At 41.5% G+C, this 20,133-nt stretch overlaps 1 protein-coding gene across 6 annotated transcripts in view; it reads right to left on the reverse strand.

Annotated features, from left to right (window-relative positions):
* SLC36A1 (solute carrier family 36 member 1) overlaps positions 1-20,133 on the reverse strand; it is a 107,485-nt gene that overhangs the window by 73,152 nt on the left and 14,200 nt on the right. For all 6 annotated transcript variants that reach the window (XM_072824441.1, XM_072824442.1, XM_072824440.1 and 3 more), the window contains 4 exons: positions 10,709-10,856; positions 3,950-4,040; positions 2,996-3,084; positions 2,443-2,538 (listed from right to left, as the gene is read on the reverse strand). In XM_072824441.1, coding sequence (XP_072680542.1) covers positions 2,443-2,538; positions 2,996-3,084; positions 3,950-4,040; positions 10,709-10,851 — 419 coding nt within the window. In that variant the 5' untranslated portion in view covers positions 10,852-10,856. The remainder of the gene's footprint in view (positions 1-2,442; positions 2,539-2,995; positions 3,085-3,949; positions 4,041-10,708; positions 10,857-20,133) is intronic.

Consider the following 20,133-nt stretch of genomic DNA (forward strand, 5'->3'; position numbering starts at 1 on the left):
GGGAAGAGAGAGTACAATGATCAGAAGGATAAAAAGCAAGATTCCCAGACAGATAGGTGTTTGAACGGTACTTCTTTTTCCCAGGTCATCACAGACCCTTCCTAGCAGGTGACAAGAATTAGTGTGCCTTGATGAAAGGAGAAACTGTACTAGGTGCCACCAGTCTGGAGCTTTGGAGGAAGGTGAAGAAGGTCATATCTGTGTGGTGACTGAGGTTCCCTTCCTATGTCAAGAATGCTGCATGGGGTCAGGCAATCCTGAGATCAGAATGGCCAGAACGAAGCACACACACCAGGACCACAGACCAGCCCCTTGGCCTCCCTCTCCCCATGGCCTGCCTATGCCATCTCATACTGTATGTTCTAAAGCTACAGGGAGCCCTCAGCATAAAGCCAAGGAAGTGGACTTCTTCATAGTCTCTGGATATGAGAATCAACCTGGATCTGAGAATCAACCTACTCTCACATAAATACACAGGAATAGATGTACCAGAATAGACTGCTGGTGGAAGCAGTTACAACAACCACTGGTGACAACCTAAAAGGTCATCAAAAGGAAAATGAAATGACAGACCATTCTTAAATGGAGTAGTATACAGCAGGGAAGAATATGTTAAACCTACATGTACTGATAGAGATATGTCTAGGATCTCTAATACAAAAAAACAAATTTCCAAACAGTATGCACAGTATGGTCAATTTATATTAAAAAAGGTTAAGAACATGTGTACATTTGTATACACACAGAATATTCCAGAAGTATACCCATGCAACTATGACCAGTATGTACTTTTAATTTTCACTTTATAAATGCCTATCTTGCTAAAAAAAAAAAATTCTTTTTTACCATAAACACACAATAACCTCATTAAAGATAGAAAGTAAGGGAATAAGGGAGGAGGGATAGAGAGAGAGAAGAGGGATTGGGGAGAAAGAGAAAGAGAAAAACAGGGAAAGACAGGAGAGGAGAAAAGATGGAAAGGAGGGAAGAAGGGAAGAAAGGATCAATCAACAACCAACCAGCCAACCAATCAACCTGCTAATCAATGTTGGCCACTTGGCACTATGGCTTCTCCCAGTCACAGAAAATGATCCTGCTGAAAAAAATCACAAAATAAACCTGCATCACAGGAGGAAGCTGACTTTGTGTGGAATTATAAAAAACTCCGATGACTACGAGAAGGGGTTTTCCTGGAGAACAGAGTTTTAATGTAGTTCAATTTAAAAAGAATAGAGAGGAGCCTGGGTGGCTCAGTTGGTTAGTATCCAACTCTTGATTTCAGCTTGGGCCATGATCTCAGGGTCATGAGATAGATAGAGCCCCCTGGTCGGACTCTGTGATCAATGGGGAGCCTGCCTGGGATCCTTTCTCTCTCTCTCTTTCTCCCTCTGCCCCACCCCCACCCCATGTGCACCAGCTCACTCTCTTTCTCTCAAATAAATAAATCTTTAAAAAAAAAAAAAAAGAATAGAAAAGGATTCGGTCTCTGATATCAATTCTTTATCTTTAAACATATCATGTCCTCAAACAGGAAACAAAAATTAGAGTATTTCCCTGTAGGCATTTGAAAAGTTACCATAAGGACAAATTTCCAAACACCCTCACCTCTTTCTTTCCCCATTAAACCATTTGTTCTAGCTCAGCTCACCCCTTCCTTGAGGCCTTCCTTCTCCTACCCAGTGCCCCGCCCTTAAAGCACCTATCATGTGGACTTCTCATCTGGCACAGGCAACAGTCCTTAAATCTCCTCCCTGTCTGAGCTCCTAAGATGCACTTCGATGCTCTCTACTGGGATAGACTATTCCTGATCTCTTGTCCTCTTGATCTCGAGCTTCCCACACACCCTTTTCCTTACAGAGACTATAAGTCCCTAGAGGGTCAGGACCACATAATTTACCCCAGGGGGATCCCCCTTCCCAATACCTAGAATTGTTCTGTACCACGTATAAGAAAGTGCTTAAATATCTTTACTAAACAAATGAGTGAAATAAAAAATAATCACTGGTCATGGACTGCCAAAGCAATGAGGAAACCAAGGACCAGAAAGAAAGGGGTCACACAGCCAAAATGACTGCTGGCAGAGCTGAGGTAGAAGCCAAATCCACAGACTCAGTGCTCTTTCCACTGCTCACACTACATGTCACATTTCCCCACTCTGTCTGAAGGCCTCCACTCTGGGAGTTCACAGCAGCAACAACAGAAGAAACTGGTTACAAAAAAAAGAAAGAAAAGAAAAGAAAAGAAAAGAAAAGAAAAGAAAAGAAAAGAAAAGAAAAGAAAAGAAAAGAAAAGAAAAGAAAAGAAAAGAAAAGAAAAGAAAAGAAAAGAAAAGGAAAAGAAAAAGAAAGAAAGAAGAAAGAAAGAAAGAAAGAAAGAAAGAAAGAAAGAAAGAAAGAAAGAAAGAAAGAAAGAAAGAAAGAAAGAAAGAAAGAAACTGGTTACCTTCCCCAGTGTGCGTGGTTCCGGAGCCAGGAGCTGGGGCTGGATTCCAGTCCATACATCACTGTGTCCCCATAGTCCACAAAGGGCTTGTTCAGTCTAAGACGGGAGAGAAAGAGGAAGGGAAGAGTGTATGAATTCAACAAAAAGTGACAGAACAAACATAGTTCACCGATACCTGGGCCAATTCTCTACTTGTCACCCTGGTGAAACCACTGAGTCCTGTATCTAATGCTTTCAAGGATCAGAAATGTTAAGTCGACAGGCCAGTTACTTTCTTATAAGCAACAACCATTTAGTAGAATCATTTCAGTGGGGGTAAATACTACAAAGCACACAAAAGTAGAATGTGGTCTTTGGCCACTGCACATAAGGAAATACGACAGATGGCAACAAACTAAAAAAGAACAAAACTAACCAGGGAAAAGGAGTACTGCAATAATTAGCAGTCATCTTCAGTTAGCACAAAGAATTTAGAGTGGTCTGCTTAAGTCTTCTCTTTCACTGCTGGTAAAAGAACCCAAAAGGACAATTTGGCAGCTCAGAGGGCTCTCACCTGCGGCAGAAGTGGTGCGCACATCTCACCAGGATACTCATACAGTGCACAGCTACGATGCCTATCACCAGCAGGCTGAGGGGACCCATCTGGAGACAGGTGTTGCAGATAAGAGAGAGAGAGAAGTAGATTGAATTAGGAGTGAGCCCAACAGAGATTGGATTTGCAAATGATCAAAACTCTACTAAGGCACCTTCCAGTGACAGAACTTCTGGCACAGCATTACAGAGAAAAATGTGATCCCAGTAGAGATTAGTTCGGTGAGAAAGCACCATCTGAACCTTAGCATGCCTTCAAAAGAGTTAACCTCATGAAGAAGAATGACACAAGGCTATTCCAAGACAGTTATAAATCAGCAGAACAGAAGGCTCCTGTGGTCTGGGAAGAAGAGAGAGGTCAAGAGGTAGAGGGAAGGGGAAAGTTCTCATCAGGGTAATACCAGTTCAGGATAAATAGCCCTCAGGTAAGAGCAATCCATATCTATGAGCTATCTCCAACTCAAAGAGAAACCAAATGGCTTTAGATTATAGTCTATAGGGGATGAATCATAAAAAGAGAAAGTAAAATTCTCAGAGTTGGCCTCCTATGGGTGAGGCATGGAAGGACTATGTAGAAAACGAACAGGCTTCTGTTATGAATTCATTAGTTAATATTGATAGAAAATCCCTGAAACATTTTAAATATATCCTCCTCACCACAGAGTAAGCTCCACGAAGAATCTTTCTCTTTTTTATTCACTGTTAATATTCAGAGCCTAGAATAACATCCAGCACACAGAAGGCCCTCAATAAATATGTTTAAGTGCATGAACACTTGAATTTTACTCTTTCTCGGCTGAATTAAAAAGCTTTCCATTTTTAAATGTTGTAAATGAAGTAAATTAAAACACACACACACACACACCATCTCCTAAAATTTGTCATGATACTTCTCTTCACCAATGCAGACCCTTACCAAGATGCCTGCATTTTTGACTGCCAGAGGCAGCCCCAGGAGTCCTGTGCCAAGGTTGCCTTTTAACAGGTGAATCAAAGTCTGGAACCATCTGAAGTGGGAAGAAAGTAGACAAGAGCATGTTAACAATAATGGCAGCTAACATTTATTAATCATGTAGCACTGTGCTAGGTGCTTTCATATGTTACCTCACTCAACTTCCACAATAGCCCCCAGGAGATATGTATTAACTTTATTTCATGGAGGAGGAAGATACTTGCTCAAGGTCACACACCTAAGAAAGAGTTCAGCCAGGATTCAAATCCAGGCAGACTGACCCTTGAGTCCTCTCCTGGCCTCTGTGCTATAAGCTCCACTCCCTGTGGCACTCTGTCCTCTCCTAGTAGCTCTGGCCTGGGTTTCACCAGAGCTGTCCACTGTAAAGACCCAGATCCAAAATTGCAACAGAGGATGACAAGCAGGAAGGACAGACACTGATAGGAGAGAAAGATGAGCGAAATAAAAAAGCCCAGAACTCTAACAGAAAATTTTATGCAAAGTAAAAGAGTAAAAGGAATATGGTCTCACAATTGGTCAGTCACTGGGATACTTTGGGCTAGAAAAAAGGTCAAATGCCAGAGTCCTAGGATTAGAGAAGCCCTCTTCAAATGTCTGTCACCTAGTTTAATCTGTTGCCTTGAGGATAGATTTTCCCCTCACCTGTTATACAGACTACCCACTTCAAGCTGTAATTATAAAGCCTCTTGGGCATCCTCATTCATTTTTTCACTCAGCAAATACTATGTTATGTGTAAAACACTGTGTTAATACAGTGGTAGAAATAAGTATGAATCAGATATGGACTTTGGTTTCTAGAAATTAATGACTCACTGAAAATAAAGCAGATACATTAATGCCACCCAGGTAGAAAGATGCCTTATTAAGTGCCTGGGAAGAGTGCTCAGGCAGGGGAAGGCAAAGTGGGGGTTTGCAGAGGGGAGACCTGAGCCAAACCCACCAGGACAGGCAGAGCTTGCAGGTGTGCCCAGGGGGAAGAAAGTCCTGTGTACACAAGCCCAGAGAGAGAGACCTGGGGCGCCAACAGAGAGGAGTATGTCAGTTTGGTGGCCATGTGGGTGGGGATGAAGGTGAGCATCCTGTAGACAATGAGAACTCCTCAAAGGACAGACCACAGAGAAGTGCCCTCATCTGCTGCATTTTCTATCCTCTTACCTCCAGGATACAAAACAGGTCAAATATAGCATCATTCTGCCTCCAGCCACAGACTCACTCAAGATTTGGCCCCTGGCACTGTCTGGAAATTCTCCTGCACAAATACCCTAAATCCCTCCTAAATGATGCTTCCATGTATTTCTCCGAATCTGCAATTCAGTAGAAACTGAAAGCAAATACTACGTGTTAACTTGTAAGGACCACAATAACTGGGACCTATCTATACTCTCTGTAATGAAATTTTACCTCTGGTGACCTTTCTCCTTCTACCTCCAGGAAGAAAACCTCTTGACCCTTCTGCTGTCCTGAAGCTTTTCTTTTCTTTCCTTTTTTTTTTTTTTTTTTAAGATTTATTTATTCATGAGAGACAGAGAGAGAGAAGCAGATACATAGTTCAGAGGGAAAGCAGGCTCCTCACAGGGAGCCCAACATGGGACTTGATCCCCACACTCCAGGATCATGCCCTGAGCTGCCGAAGGCAGATGCTCAACTGCTGAACCACCCAGTAGTCCCTGTCCCAAAGCTTTTCAGTAAAGATCCAGAAAATATCTTTGAATCTAGATGAGAAGAGGCTGAGTGCTCTCCTGCACTACCCTAAGGAGGAAACAGCCTAAGGACCACAAGGGTACAGAGGTGACTCCTTCATTATCAATGGCCAGTGACCAAGAGATTAACGGGCAGGATGACAGGCCAATCAAATGTCTATCTTAGCAAATGTTTAATCCACTCAAGGCAAAGGTAAGCATTGTAGCAAACCCACCTGCCCACCAAAGGCTTCCCCCAAATGCCTCTGGGCTGGGTTTTGTAGATCAGGTCCCTTTTAGCCCTTGCTTTACTAGTAACTCCATAGGACAATTCCCTTCCCTTGTCTGGACCTTTGTCTCAGCTGTAGAGGGAGGGGACTGGACAGGACAGCATACCTTCCAACGTGACTTCAGGATTCTAGGCAACTGGCCAACATTATTCTTTCTAATCAATGGCTCCAAGCTTGGATCACCCAGAACCATAGAGTATCACAGACTCAACTCCATGGACTGCAGAGTCTTAGGAGGGGTATAGGAAGGGAATCTTGCAAATCTCTGTAGCTCTGATTATGTTCTCAATCAGTAGTTCTTACACTTTCTGGTCTTGAGAGTCCTTTATACACTTAAAAATTATTGAGGATACTAAATAGTTTTTGTTTATATGGATTATGTCTGGTGATATATATTACAAATTCAAATTGAGAAATTAAAAACATTTTATTAACTAAAACAGTAAAATTACATGTAAAATAACATATTTTTTTTTTTTTTTATGATAGTCACACACACAGAGAGAGAGAGAGAGAGAGAGGCAGAGACACAGGCAGAGGGAGAAGCAGGCTCCATGCACCGGGAGCCCGACGTGGGATTCGATCCCGGGTCTCCAGGATCGCGCCCAGGGCCAAAGGCAGGCGCCAAACCGCTGCGCCACCCAGGGATCCCTAAAATAACAGATCCCTGGGTGGCGCAGCGGTTTGGCGCCTGCCTTTGGCCCAGGGCATGATCCTGGAGTCCCGGGATCGAGTCCCACGTCGGGCTCCTGGCATGGAGCCTGCTTTTCCCTCCTCCTGTGTCTCTGCCTCTCTCTCTCTCTCTCTCTCTCTCTCTGTCTATCATAAATAAATAAATAAATAAATATTTTTTAAAAAATTGTTATTTTTTGAAGGTTTTATCCATTTCTTTGAGAGAGAGAGCGAGAAAGAACACTCAATAAAGCACAAATGGGGGTGGGGGGTAATCAGAAGGAGAGGGAGAAGTAGGCACCCCGCTGAGCAGGGAGCCAGATAGCGGGCTTGATCCCAGGACCCTAGGATCACAACCCAAGCCAACTGAGCCATCCAGGTGCCCCTTAAATTGTTATTATTTTTTAAAATAATGGATTTTTAATGAAAAGTAATTCTATATTCCAAAATAAAAACTGGCATTAATTTACTTTTTATGCAAACCTCTTTAATGTCTTGATAGATGGATTATCTACTTCGCATTCAATCTGTTGTGATATGTTGTTTTGGTTGAAGTACATAAAGGAAATCTGTCCTCATACAGACATGCAGTTGGAATGTGTTTAAATAGTCTCTCTAGATAATTGTGGTAATTTTCCTTCGATACTATACCGAATTTGACATGTGGTTGTTTCTTAGAAGTTGTAATGTGGAATCTGAACTTTTCAATATCCTATAACATTAAAATCTACTGGTAATCTTGCTCTTCAAATGGATCTTTTACTCATGCACACTTTTCTAATATCACACTGGCCATTTGGAAGATACTTATTCCCTGAGTTATGCAGATCTTTGAAATGCTGGCACATTTCATTATACAATGTCTGAAAAAAATCATATTTATTAATATCACTGACCTTATCAGAAGTCTTTAAGTAGAGGGAAGCTGTCAAGCTCACAGTGTTAGATACTAGTTTTTTTCTAGTTTTGCTTGAAAGCTCAAATTTTATTATGGGCAACAAATACTATTAATTGTTTTTCTTGAGGTGATGGTCTCATTCCTCTCATTTTCAAGAAATTAAGTACTTGGTACCGCCAAATACTCAGGTCTGAATTACCTACAATTTGTTAGTTCTTCCTAGCAAAAAGAGTATTCTACGAAAAATAAAAGCAGTTGGGCTCACAATTTCAATAATCACTCAAGGTCTTGTCCTTAAGACAAGCATCATATACTTAGGTATGCAGTAGAACTATTTCATGTGTACGTCCCATTTTGTCATGCAGGTTATTTTAAAACCTGTACTGAAAGGTTAAGTAATAAAATGAATAATTTGCTTCATCAAGGGCCTACTTAAGTGAAACTGACTTATTCTTTGTACATGTGCGGCAGCAAAAAATACGATGATTAGCATACGTTGGTGGCACTGCCTTTATTTATGCTAATGTACCAGCAATTTTACCCACCATGCTGCTGAACCATCAGTGTAAACGTCAACACCATGAAAAGACAAATAACATCTTAGTATTATTATGAAAATAGTTTCAATTTCACAGACTTCCTGAAATGGTCCTGGGAACCCCTAAGGGTCTGAAAACCACATTTTGCAAACGGCTGCCCTAGATAACGTAGAGAAAGCCACTTTCAGTGAACTGGTTTCTTAGCCTGACAGCCTGGGAAAAAGTACCAAAGCTCAATCAACAGCTGGTACAATGTGACTCAACAGGGCAACAAGAAGACAAACTTGCTCAATAGAATAAAACAAGGCTGTTGTCAAAGCAGTCAATAGCTTGACAATATCAAATGTTAGGAAATAACTTCACTAAAACAGCATTATGGAAATGTCTAGGGTTTCAATTTGCACACCCAACTAGGGATTTTTACTGACCCTTAACCATTAGAAGAGCCAGTTACATGCATGTATGTACTTTATTCCTTGCATTTTGTTCCTTATACTTTGTTCAGCGTTCTTTGGTCCTTGGTAAACTAGATAACAGGGTAGGGCAAGGCACAGTAGACAAGGAATCCAGCTCAAAAACTTGTCTCTAACACTCTGATATATTAGAGATTCATGTGAGCTAACAAAGTCACCTGAATCAGTTTACACCTTAATCACATCTGCATATTTTCTATACATAAATGCTTATGTGGATCCAGGCTCCAGTAAAGTACTAAACCAATTCTCCAGGTCCAACGAAGTATTTTTCTCTAGGTCACTTGTGGTAATTGACATCATTTACAGATGGGCTTTCCTGGTCCCATATATCACAATATCAGAGCAGGATGGGCCCTCACAACAAAGTACACCCTGGAAAATATCCCAATACAAGCCCAATGAAGGTATCTCCCAATTTTCTCAATTTCTAACAAGCAAGGAGAAATCATTTTGGGTTGACTACTAGTTATAACCCAATGTGGAAAAAAGAGATAATTAGAATAGCTAGCAGGCACACATTACTTTTAATATACACAAAACTTGTGTGAAGTTGCTAGTGGTTGGTTTTGAACTTCAGAAAAGTCCCTTTAAAAATGAAAATCTAGACCCCATGTTGCAAGGATTGCACAGACAAGCTGATGCCTGAGAACAAGTAGGAGCAAAAACTGGAAGGGAAACTATACAGAGAGAGGCTCGGAAGAAGTATTTCACAATGAGTATGACTTCTGAAAGGAAAGCTATCAGGTGCCATTGGCTGCATCTGGAGTTCCTTCTGCCTGGGGGGAAGTCAACTGGGTAGACAGGTTAAGGAAAACAGGGGAGAAATGGTCCTCACTGCTGCCAGTTGTTCTCTGTGCAATCTTTCCCCTCAGCCAAGCAAATGGAGAAATCTACAAAAGCATGCCACATGAGAAATAAGCTAAAGAGACCGAATCTTGAGGAGCAGAAGTCAGCTAGTGGTAATGTGGACAGACCATATCCTCTGGTTCTATCCTAGTTCTATGCCCTGCCCCAGGAGAGATGCAGCCAGGGGGAGCTTTACCAGGAATGACCTCCAAGAGAATCTTCAGTAGTTAGCTTGGGCAGTCACACAGGACAGCGTAAATCTAGCACAGGAAGGATCCCTCGTTAAGTCACACCCAACCCACAAGGAAACATAGAAAGGATAATAGCTAAGCTTGGGGAATAAACAGAAGGGCCAAAAAAAAAAAAAAATAGATGGAATGCTGGGATCTAGAGAAAATATAGAAGTCTGCTGATATTCAGGACTGAGTCAGAAAACTCAGTAGGGTAGAAAACTCTCCTCTGAATCTTCTAATTCAAGTGAGTGAACACAGTTTTCACAGAGGACTCCTCAATTTTCTCTTACATTTGGGGAAACTAAGGCCCGGAGAGGGCCAAACCACCCAGATGAGTCCTGGGATTCAGTTTCCAGAGAGAAGACTTAACCTTGCCTAGGAGTTGTAAGGCAGAATCCCTCCACTCAGCCTCTTGAATTTTATTTTATTTTTATTTTTTTGAGAAGAAGGGGGGAGAGAGAGTGGGGAGGGAGAGGTAAAGAGAGAATCTTAAGCACACCCAGTAAGGAGCCCAACATGAGGCTTGATCTCACAGCCAGAGATCATGACCTGAAGCTGAAATCAAGAGCCAGATGCTTTACAGATTGAGCCCCCAGGTGCCCCTTAACCTCTTGAATTTTTTAAGTGCAAGAGAAATTATTCCTTCCTCCATCTTACCACTTCTTCTGCCAAATGAACTGGCTATTAACTGATGGGGACAGAAGTCTAAGCGAGACTCAGCAAATGAAGCTTCCAATTGAGCCTAGAGGTATTTGAGGTTCTAGCACAGATGACCCATGGTTCTGAGTTAAGAGAATGTTCTCTCTAGGAGTTTCTCTTATGTTCAGCACCAGCCTTCCTGGGACCAACACAGCTGAAAGGAGCAAAGAATATAAAACAAATGGGAGGGAGAGCAGACAGCAAGGAGCTCAAATCTCAGAGCTGTTATTCACCCAGTCTTCCTTCCATCTGTAAAATGGGGAATTGATAAAACAGGGGAGCAAAAATACCTCTAAGGGAGACTATGTTACTAATACAGAGCTTAAGTACATGAATCCCACCCAGGAGAGAAGAAGAAATAGCTACTTACGTTGTGCTGTTGCTTTCCCCAAACCGCTGGTAGGAGCCGGGGGAAGAGAAGTTGTTTAGGCCTTCAGATGGGCTCTCCTCAGGGCTCACGTCTGTGGAGCTGTAGTCATGGTAGTCCTCATTCCGAAGTCTCTGCGTAGACATGGTAGCTGGGGGGACAGGGTCAGTGCTAAGACCCCCAGTGGCTGGGGCCTTTAGCTCCAAGCCTGTAGTGGGCTCTGGGGCAGAAGCAGCCATTGTTACAGCAGCTCAGGGACAGCTGCACTATGAATTAAGTACAGTGACAGTGCCTGATACCAAGGGAAATGGGAAAAGTGCAAAGTACACATGGGCGGGCTGGGCTCACTTGGCTTCTGTCTCCCAACCTTCTCAGTGCCCCACTCATAAATTTCTAAATTTGTCACGGCACACCTGGACAGAGCAAAGGTGAGGCACTGCGTGGGACGATTGGGGGAAGATGCAGACAGGTGCTTCCCGGAAGCCTTTCCTGCTCCTTAAGTTGGGAGTAACCACTCTGTCTCTGAGCTAATTTCTTTGAACCTTGAACAACAGTTATATTGTATCTATATCATCTTCCCCAGGAGTAAGGTCTCAGAGGATGGGAACCTGAATAGTCCTCACAGAATCTTATATTTCTTCTGCATGCAAGAGAAAAAAGACCTTGTTGCATTCAAAAAATCCCCTCCAAATCATCCAATTCTGTGCAGATTCCCCCACCAGGTTCCAGAGCCACAGATGAATTCCTCTCTCTCTCCACCATGACCTCTGCCTCCATCCTGTACTGTTTGGAGGTCACCAGGGACTCTCAGCCCCTGACCCCAGGACTCTTACCTTGCAATAAGTCAGAATTGTAAGCAGCTCAGAGGAAGAGCAGGAGCATGAGAGGGCTCACCACTGGCCCTCATTTCAATACCTCCCCTCTACAACCCTTCTTTTTTATTTTTACGGATTTGCCAATTCCGTAAAGATAATGAAAGAGGAAACCTTTTCTGTCGCGTGCTGGGGAAGGATGGTGAGGGTATTTTCTCTAGGGTGGACTTTTTCAATAATGTTACTACAGAAAAGAGAAGAACAACAACTTCTCAGCCACACAATAAGCATACATTTTGGGAATTCTGTAAGCCCCCAGAACCCTAGACACTATTGCTAAAAGAGTCCTCAGAGGTCACTCCAAACTGATCATTTTACAGATGAAGAATCAACCCCCAAAACGATGAAGGAACCTGCTCTGCTACAGGCAGGTAGCAGCAAAGCAGTAAACATATATCCTGCTGCCCTGCCAGACCTGGAAACCTCTACCTGAAGGTACCGCCACTTGCAATGAGGGAATATTATAATGGAAGAGAGTCAACGTCCTGCCCTCCAAGAACTGGCAACCACGTGAGGGAAGAAAAGTACATGTACCTTAAAAATTACAAATAAAAATCCTCCTGGCACTTGACAGACTGGCATACCTGCCTGCTATAAGCAGGCTCTCCCCCAGCATGCAGCTGAAGCCTGCAGTGAGTCCGATGCACTGTCTCAGATACCTGGTGAGAGACAAGATCTCCATCGCTCATCACAACACATCATCCTGCCCAACCCCCCACTAGCTGCCAGAGGATCGCTCTGTGGGACTTTTCCCACAGGTCAAGTCCCAGAGGACTCTTTGGAAACTGGCCCTACTCTGCCCCTAAATGTGATCCAAGGGATCTCATTTTCCCTCACTGACTGTAATGAAGAGAGGACCTACATAATCCCACAGGGAAAGTGCTTCCAGAAAGCTAGTAAAGTCCCAGAGAGGATCCTGCCCAGATTCACCACCATAGGGATTTTGTTAAATATCAAAGAGGACATCATTTACTCACATGCTAGAGGGATTCAAAGCAGTCATCTAGCTCTGCGGTAATTAAACTCATAAGAGGGCCACGGGAAAAATCTATAAATTATCTTACTATGAGCAGTTGAAAGCTGCTATCCACACTGAGCTAAAAGGTCAGTGTCTACGTATGTCAGAAGCCCTGGGTTCTGAGACTGCTTCTACCACCAGTTTCCTTAGTAACTTGGAACAATTCTCTTTATCGAAAAAGTGCAGAAAGGGGTAAGGGACAATGACTGAAAGACCTCTCAACATCTCTCTAGCTCAAATATTCCAGGATCAACTAATGTAATTATCTATGCAAACAACTAATTTCTAGTCTTTTCCAACATACCAAAGTGTCTGAGGAATAGAGTCTTCCAGGTGAATCGTGCATATTTCTGAGGGAGAAGGGACAGGATACAGGGACCAGCAAACTCCTCTATCCCTCCTCAACAACCAAGAAATCACTCAATCGCTTACCTGGCCCAGATGCTCAATTTATTTCAAATACTGTAGAGAGACTTCTTTATGTTGTATATGAAAACTGAAGCTACCCCTCCAGCAGAATATTACTAAGAAACTGCTCAAATAGAAGCTAAAATCTATAGCTCTAATGTCTGAGAAACAACTGCAGGATGTGGCAGATGTGGCTTGGCAACTGCATGCCATGTTGAAAAGAAAAAAAAAATAACACTACTTATAGGCTTTAGCTGATGATAAGCTGAACAGAAGTCAATGATTTAATAATAGATGCCAAATAAGCTAATTCTAGGTTGCATGAGGATGAGAGAACCACAGGTAGATGACAGCACCATTTGTTTTTGCCATGCCCTGTATTCTGTTCCAGGCGGTATACTGTTAAGGGAACAATAAACAGTGGTAGAGCCAGGGCTCAGCACCAGCCTGAGAAGGGATGACTAGAAGCACTGAGAAGGCTCAACCTGGAGAAAACTGGCAACTTGGCAGGTGTACAAACTGCTTTTAAAACTTTTAAAAGCTGTCCTAGGGGTGCCTGGGTTCAGGCTGGATGTCTGCCTTCGGCTCAGGTCAGGATTCTGGGGTCCTGGGATTGAGTCCCACATCAGGCTCCCTGCAGGGAGCCTTCTTCCTCTGCCTATGTCTCTGCCTCTCTGTGTCTCTCATAAATAAATAAAATCTTAAAATAAATAAATATCCTATGGATATTCCCCTTGTCCTGGGGAATGGCGAAGATGAGTCAGAAAAAGGATCAGTGTGGGGGGGTGCGGGGGGGAAGTAGAGGGAGGCAGGTGTTTGGCTAGACATAAGGAAGGACCTTTAACAAAAGGAGTTGTCCAATGGAACAGACTGCTCTGGGAGGGAACGTGTTCAGTCCCTGGGAAAGTCCGAGCAGAGGTCCTTCTCAGAGCTGTGAAGTAGGAATCTAAGTACTATAGTGGGTGCAGTCCCTCCTGGAGCTCCTGCTATGGCTCTGTGACCACTAAGTCTCTCTCCTCTTGTTCCCTAGCTGCCCCCATTGAGTACTGGCCTCCAAGGCCACCCTGCCCCTGGGCTCCCTTTGATAAAACCTGGTTTCCAAATCTCTTGTGCAATTGTGGTTCCTCCCCCGTGGGAGATTTTAATAGCACCTGCTAACTGTTAACATGAGGGGTATGATATGTGAAAATTCAGGACAAGCTTGTCCTTCAGGTTCTTGGAGACAAAGAAGAGAGTTTATACATTATGTGTGGCCCATCAACACAAACTCAAAATTTTCGTTAAATATTTAGACCCAAAAAGGTTAACTACTACACAGTAAGAAATGTCTACATGTTTGGTGGGAAAATACTTTTTTCTTCAAGTATGGATTCAACCACAATTGCACTAAAATATCAGCTATTTATATAACCTTAACAACTTTTTTTCTTACATAAGTTATTTTTTAGTTACCAATATTCTCGTTATTTTAAGGTTTTTCCCACTTATTTCATATCTACTCTTCTTTTGATCTGTAGAGTACACATAATAATGATTAGTTGCAATATAATGGTCCATTGTTTGGATGGACCATTATATCAATTATTATATTATATATATAATAATTATATTATATATATGCCATTATATTATAATGACATAATAATCTGCTTCTCTAGCTCCCAATAGTTGGATATGAGGATTATGCCTTTTAAAAAATCTCTTATATCCCAGCTAAAAAGAATTTATACAAATAGTTTTTAATTTTTGAGACATATTTTTGGTGAATAAGCTCATTTTTATGGTTCCTGATATACAAATGGTTGAACTAACCTACAGTGTCACTAGCAATATATGGATGTAACTGTCTCTTCATAACTGTGCCAATGTTGGCTTTTATCATTTTAATTTTTGTTCTTTTAAACAGAGGTGGCTCTTTGTACTTGTTTTATTTTACGTTTCTTTAATTTCCAGCAAAATAAAAACAGCATCTTTAATCTATCAGCTTCATATTTACTTTTGAAAATACATATGTTCTCAAAATAACCATCTAAGAGTTTACTGATTGGTTTCTATTCCAAATTCAGTACAATTATCAAGGCCAATTCCAACAAGAGAAGGAGAATCCATTTATTTATATATCCATCGATATATATATCTTTTGGGGTATATGAGAAGGTTAGGGGAGGAAAAAGGAATGAAGGGAGAGAGAGGCAGTACTAAAGTCTTATTTTGCTTTCTCACCAAAAACTAAACAATACTTTTAAGTGTGATTTGTAAACACATAAAAAATATTATGCCCTAAAAACTAGGAGAATTAGTAAATTCAGCAGAGTTGTAAGATACAACATCAGTATACAAAAAAAAAAAAAAAAAAACAGTTGAATAATCTGAAAATTGAGAAAACAGTTCCATTTGCAATAGCATCAAAAAGAATATTTCTTAGGAATAAATTTAAACCTAGCATGTGTAATGTACATGAAAACACAAAATATTGTTGAAAGAAATTAAAGGCCTAAAAAATTGAAAAAACATTCCAATGTTCATGGATTAGAAGATTCAGTGTTTTTAAGATGGCAAAATTCCCCCAAACTAATCTACACATTCAGTGGAATGTCTATCAAAACCCCAGTTGCCTTTTTGCAAAAATTGACAAGCTGATTGTAAAATTCCTGTGGAAATTCAGAGGCTCAGATTGGCCAAAACAATTTTGGAAAAGAACAAAGTTGGAGGACTTCCCAATTTCAAAATTTAGTACAAAGGTACAGTAATCAAGACAATATGGTACTGGCTTAAGGAAAGACATATAGATTAATGAAATAGAACTGAGAGTCCAGAAATAAATCCTCACATCTATGGTCAACTGAATTTTCAAAAGGGTGCCAAGATAATTCAATGGGGAAAGAATCATCTTTTCAATAAATTATGCTGGGACTACCGGATACTCACAAAGAACGAAGCTGAACTCTACCTCACACCATAGGCAAAAATTAACTCAATATGGATCAAAGACCTAAACACAGGAATTAAACTATAAAATCCTTAGAAGAAAACATAAGCATAAATTTTCATGACCTCATACTAGGTAATGGATTATTACATATGACAGAAAAAGCACAAGCAAAAAAAGAGAAAACAGGTAAATTAGACATTATTGAAATTAAAAATGTCGGGACGCCCAGGTGGCTCAGTGGCTGAGCGTCTGCCTTTGGCCCAGGGTGTGATCCCGGAGTCCCAGGACTGAGTCCCACATTGGGCTCCTTGCACGGAGCCTGCTTCTCCCTCTGCCTATGTCTCTGCCTCTCTCTCTCTCTCTCTCTCTCTCTCATGAATAAATAAATAAAATCTTAAAAAAAATAAAATAAAAAATAAAATAAATAAAATAAAAAATGTCCTCAAAGGACATTTGAGGTCCAAAGGACACCATCAAGAAAGTGAAAAGCAGCCCACACAATGAGAGAACATTTCTTCAAATCATTTATCTGATGATTTATATCCAGAAAATATAAAGAACTATTACAAAAAAAAAAAAAAAAAGGAACTATTACAACTCAATAATAAAAAGAAAATCCAGTTAAGAAATAGGGAAAGGGAGACAGAAAGTGAAGACTCGTAACTCTGGGAAACGAACTAGGGGTGGTAGAAGGGGAGGAGGGCAGGGGGTGGGGGTGAATGGGTGACGGGCACTGAGGGGGGCACTTGATGGGATGAGCACTGGGTGTTATTCTGTATGTTGGCAAATTGAACACCAATAAAAAATAAATTTATTATTAAAAAAAAAAGAAATAGGGAAAGCATTTGAACAGCTATTTTGCCAAAGATGTAAAAATGGCCAATAATCACATGGAAAGATACTCAATATCATTAGCCATTAGGTAAACGCAAATCAAAAACCACTTCATACTCACCAAGATGGCTAAAATCTAAGACAGATAATTAATAAATACTGATGAAGCTATGGAGAAATTAGAACCCTCTAACACAGTTGGTAAGAATGTAAAATGGTGCAGTCACTTTGGACAACAGTCTTGCAGTTTCTCAAAATACAGTTACCAAATAACCCAGCAATTCTATTCTGAGGTATATCCTGAAATGAAAATGTATATCCACAGGAAAACTTGTACACAGATGTTCACAACAACATCATTAATAGTCAAAATGTGGAAATAAACCTGATGAATACATAAATGATATGTGGTATATCGATACAATATTATTTAGCAATAAAAAGCAATTAAATACTGATACATGTGACAATGCGGGGTGAACACTGAAGACATTATTCTAATTGAAAAAAAGTCAGTCCCAGAGCACCATATAGTATACCATTTTGTTCAAATGAAAGAGTAGAACAAAAAACAGATTAGAAATTGCCGAGGGTCTGGGGTAGGGAGTTAAGAGGAATCAGCAAGTGACACCGAAGGAACAGTTTCTTTTAGGGTGATGAAAATGTTCTAAAATTGATTGTGGTGATAGTTGCACAGGTCTGTGAATATACTAAAAGCCAATGAACTGTATACTTTAAAGAGCTGAACTGTGTGTCATGCCATGTGAATTATATCTCAATAAAACCGCTTTAAAAAACCAAACAGATTTCTCAGCCCAGTCTGATTCAACCTGAGCACTTTATTTTTAACCAGCTTCCTAAATGATCTTGATTACAGGTGGATTTATATAAAGCACTAGAAAAAAAAATACATGACCTTATGATAGGTACACCCCAGGCCTCATCTCCTACTAGAGTTCGTGGATTGGTGATATTTGCAGACTATAAGTGCCGCCCATTATTCTGAAACAATTATATTGGGTTAGACTTTGGAACCCAGAGAAACAGTGAATTCTCTAAATGCATTTTCTCTTTTCTGTTGCTGAAATTCCAAAGTCATGAACAAGGACACAGACTGTGTAGCTATATGTGGTCTACAAGGAGGGAAATGAGCATTTCTAACTTCCACATGATTTTTTTCTGTTAAGATTTTATTTATTTATTCATGAGAGACACAGAGAGAGAGAGAGAGAGGCAGAGACACAGGCAGAGGGAGAAGCAGGCTCCATGCAGGGAGCCCAATGAGGCACTCGATCGCAGGACTCCAGGATCACACCCTGAGCCGAAGGCAGACGCTCAACCACTGAGCCACTCAGGCGTACCCTACATGATTTGTTTGTAAAGGGCATCAGATAAAACTCCATTTAAACTACCACAGAAGTACATTCCATAATTTGACTCCTGCCTAAAAGAATCTGGTGAGAGGGCAGCCGCAAAGCAGTTGCTGACCTCAGCAGGCTCTGCATAGCAGGAGCTGATGAGACAAATACACTTACTTTTTATCCATAATCATAAAAACCACTAAATGTTAGGACCAGGCAAGACTTCCAGAAGATAAAGCCGCAGCCTCTTATTCAAAGGTGAGAAAACCAAGGCCCCAGCTGGTTAAGACATGGGATTAGAATACAACATACCAGATTCTCAGTCCATGTTTCTATCATACCATAAATTATCCTCCCTGCAGTCTGCTTGGAACAAAACTGGAGCAGGATTAGATGTGCAGGGGGAAGGGGGAACTGTGCATAACAGAGAGTACATGAGTTCACCACAGAGAAATTCAGAGCAGGAAGTCAGAAAGTTGACAATGCAAACTTGCAGTTCTGCAGTTCTCTATCACTCTGGAGAGTTGCACCAGGTCCCCACCTTGGAAATGGTGGCTATGTGCCTTAAGCATCGCAGTACCTCGGACACACAGATTCCCAGCTTCACGGAATAGGGAAGCACAGAGGAGTATTTCCTACTAGAGAGGGTCATTGAGACCTGGCCCTGGGTGTCAAGGCTTCCAAGAGAAATGTCTGGGGGATAAAAGGGTGTCAAGGCTTCCAAGAGAAATGTCTGGGGGATAAAAGGGACAGCACCAAATGCAACATCATGTGGTTTCTATTTTGTCACATTTACAATGTCCCATCCACGAGACCCCATACCTACAAAACAGAGCTAGCTTTGTGTACCTAGACCCAGTAAGGTTTGGCTTAAGGAGGGAGGCTCAGGACTCCTCCAAGGCCTGGGTTGAGGTAAAAAGACTCAGTGTGAGTTTCCTCTACGGGACAAAGAGAAAAGCTAGCCCAGGTGTTAGTGGTCGGTCAGCCACACACATCTAGAAGGGACCATCAGAGCTGCCAGCCAAGTATAAACCAAAGTCCATTTACTCAGCCCATTTCTAGGATCTTGCTTTCAGGTCAGAGTGTAAAGAAGAAATGTATCATTAACAGTGCAATGACTCTTTAGCATCTGACCTTGGAAGAGACAGCAAGCATTTGAAGAATTAAGACACTCCCTGGGGAGGCGAGGAGGAATTAAAAAACAAGCAAACAAATGAGTACTTCACACAAGAGAAGGTAGTATGGGACAAGGGGGAGAATAAAGCATTCACAAAAAGTGGACATCTCATCTATTCCACCCACCGTACTTCACAGTCTACATGCTAACAAGTCCAGTCCTAGGATTCCACAGAACTCCTTGAGTTGGAAGAAAATTTCAAACTTATGTAGTCAAGCTTATGTAGTCCAAAGCTCTACCCAACAAATAATATAATCATCTATAACATTCCCAAAAGTAACTGCCCAGTGACCATGATCTCCAGTGACAGGGACATCCACGCTCTGTGCTGCAACATGAAAGAGCTCTTGTTCTTTGAGAGTTCTCATGGTCACCCAAAAACCACTTCCCTCTGGGCACTTGCATCCATTGGTCCTAGTTGTAGTCTCTGCAATACTGCAGAAGAAATGGAATCTGCCTCTAAAAGAGACAAAGATAGCTCTGAGCACCTCAAGCTGCCAAAGAGATGAGGCTGAACGAATAACTACATGGTCTAAAGGGAAAATAAGGATCTAACAGCAGGACGCTATAAATGGCACATTCAGAAAACAAAGGATGAGAGACTTAATACTGTCATCATAACAGCCTCTTCTTCATACAGCCTCCACCTCGAGGTCTCAGACCAGAGCAAAAGACCAAGTCTTTTGTGTCCCCTTTACTTCTTGACTACAAAAGCGTCTCTAAAGAAAACATACTCTACATGCGCAAGTTAATTCCTGTGGACTACGCTCTGGACTGGAGTCACAGAGGGCCTTGAGCATGCTTAAAGAAATTAGAGACCGTCAAA

This window comes from Canis lupus, chromosome 4 (assembly GCF_048164855.1).
Source record: "Canis lupus baileyi chromosome 4, mCanLup2.hap1, whole genome shotgun sequence".
Lineage (NCBI taxonomy): Eukaryota > Metazoa > Chordata > Mammalia > Carnivora > Canidae > Canis > Canis lupus.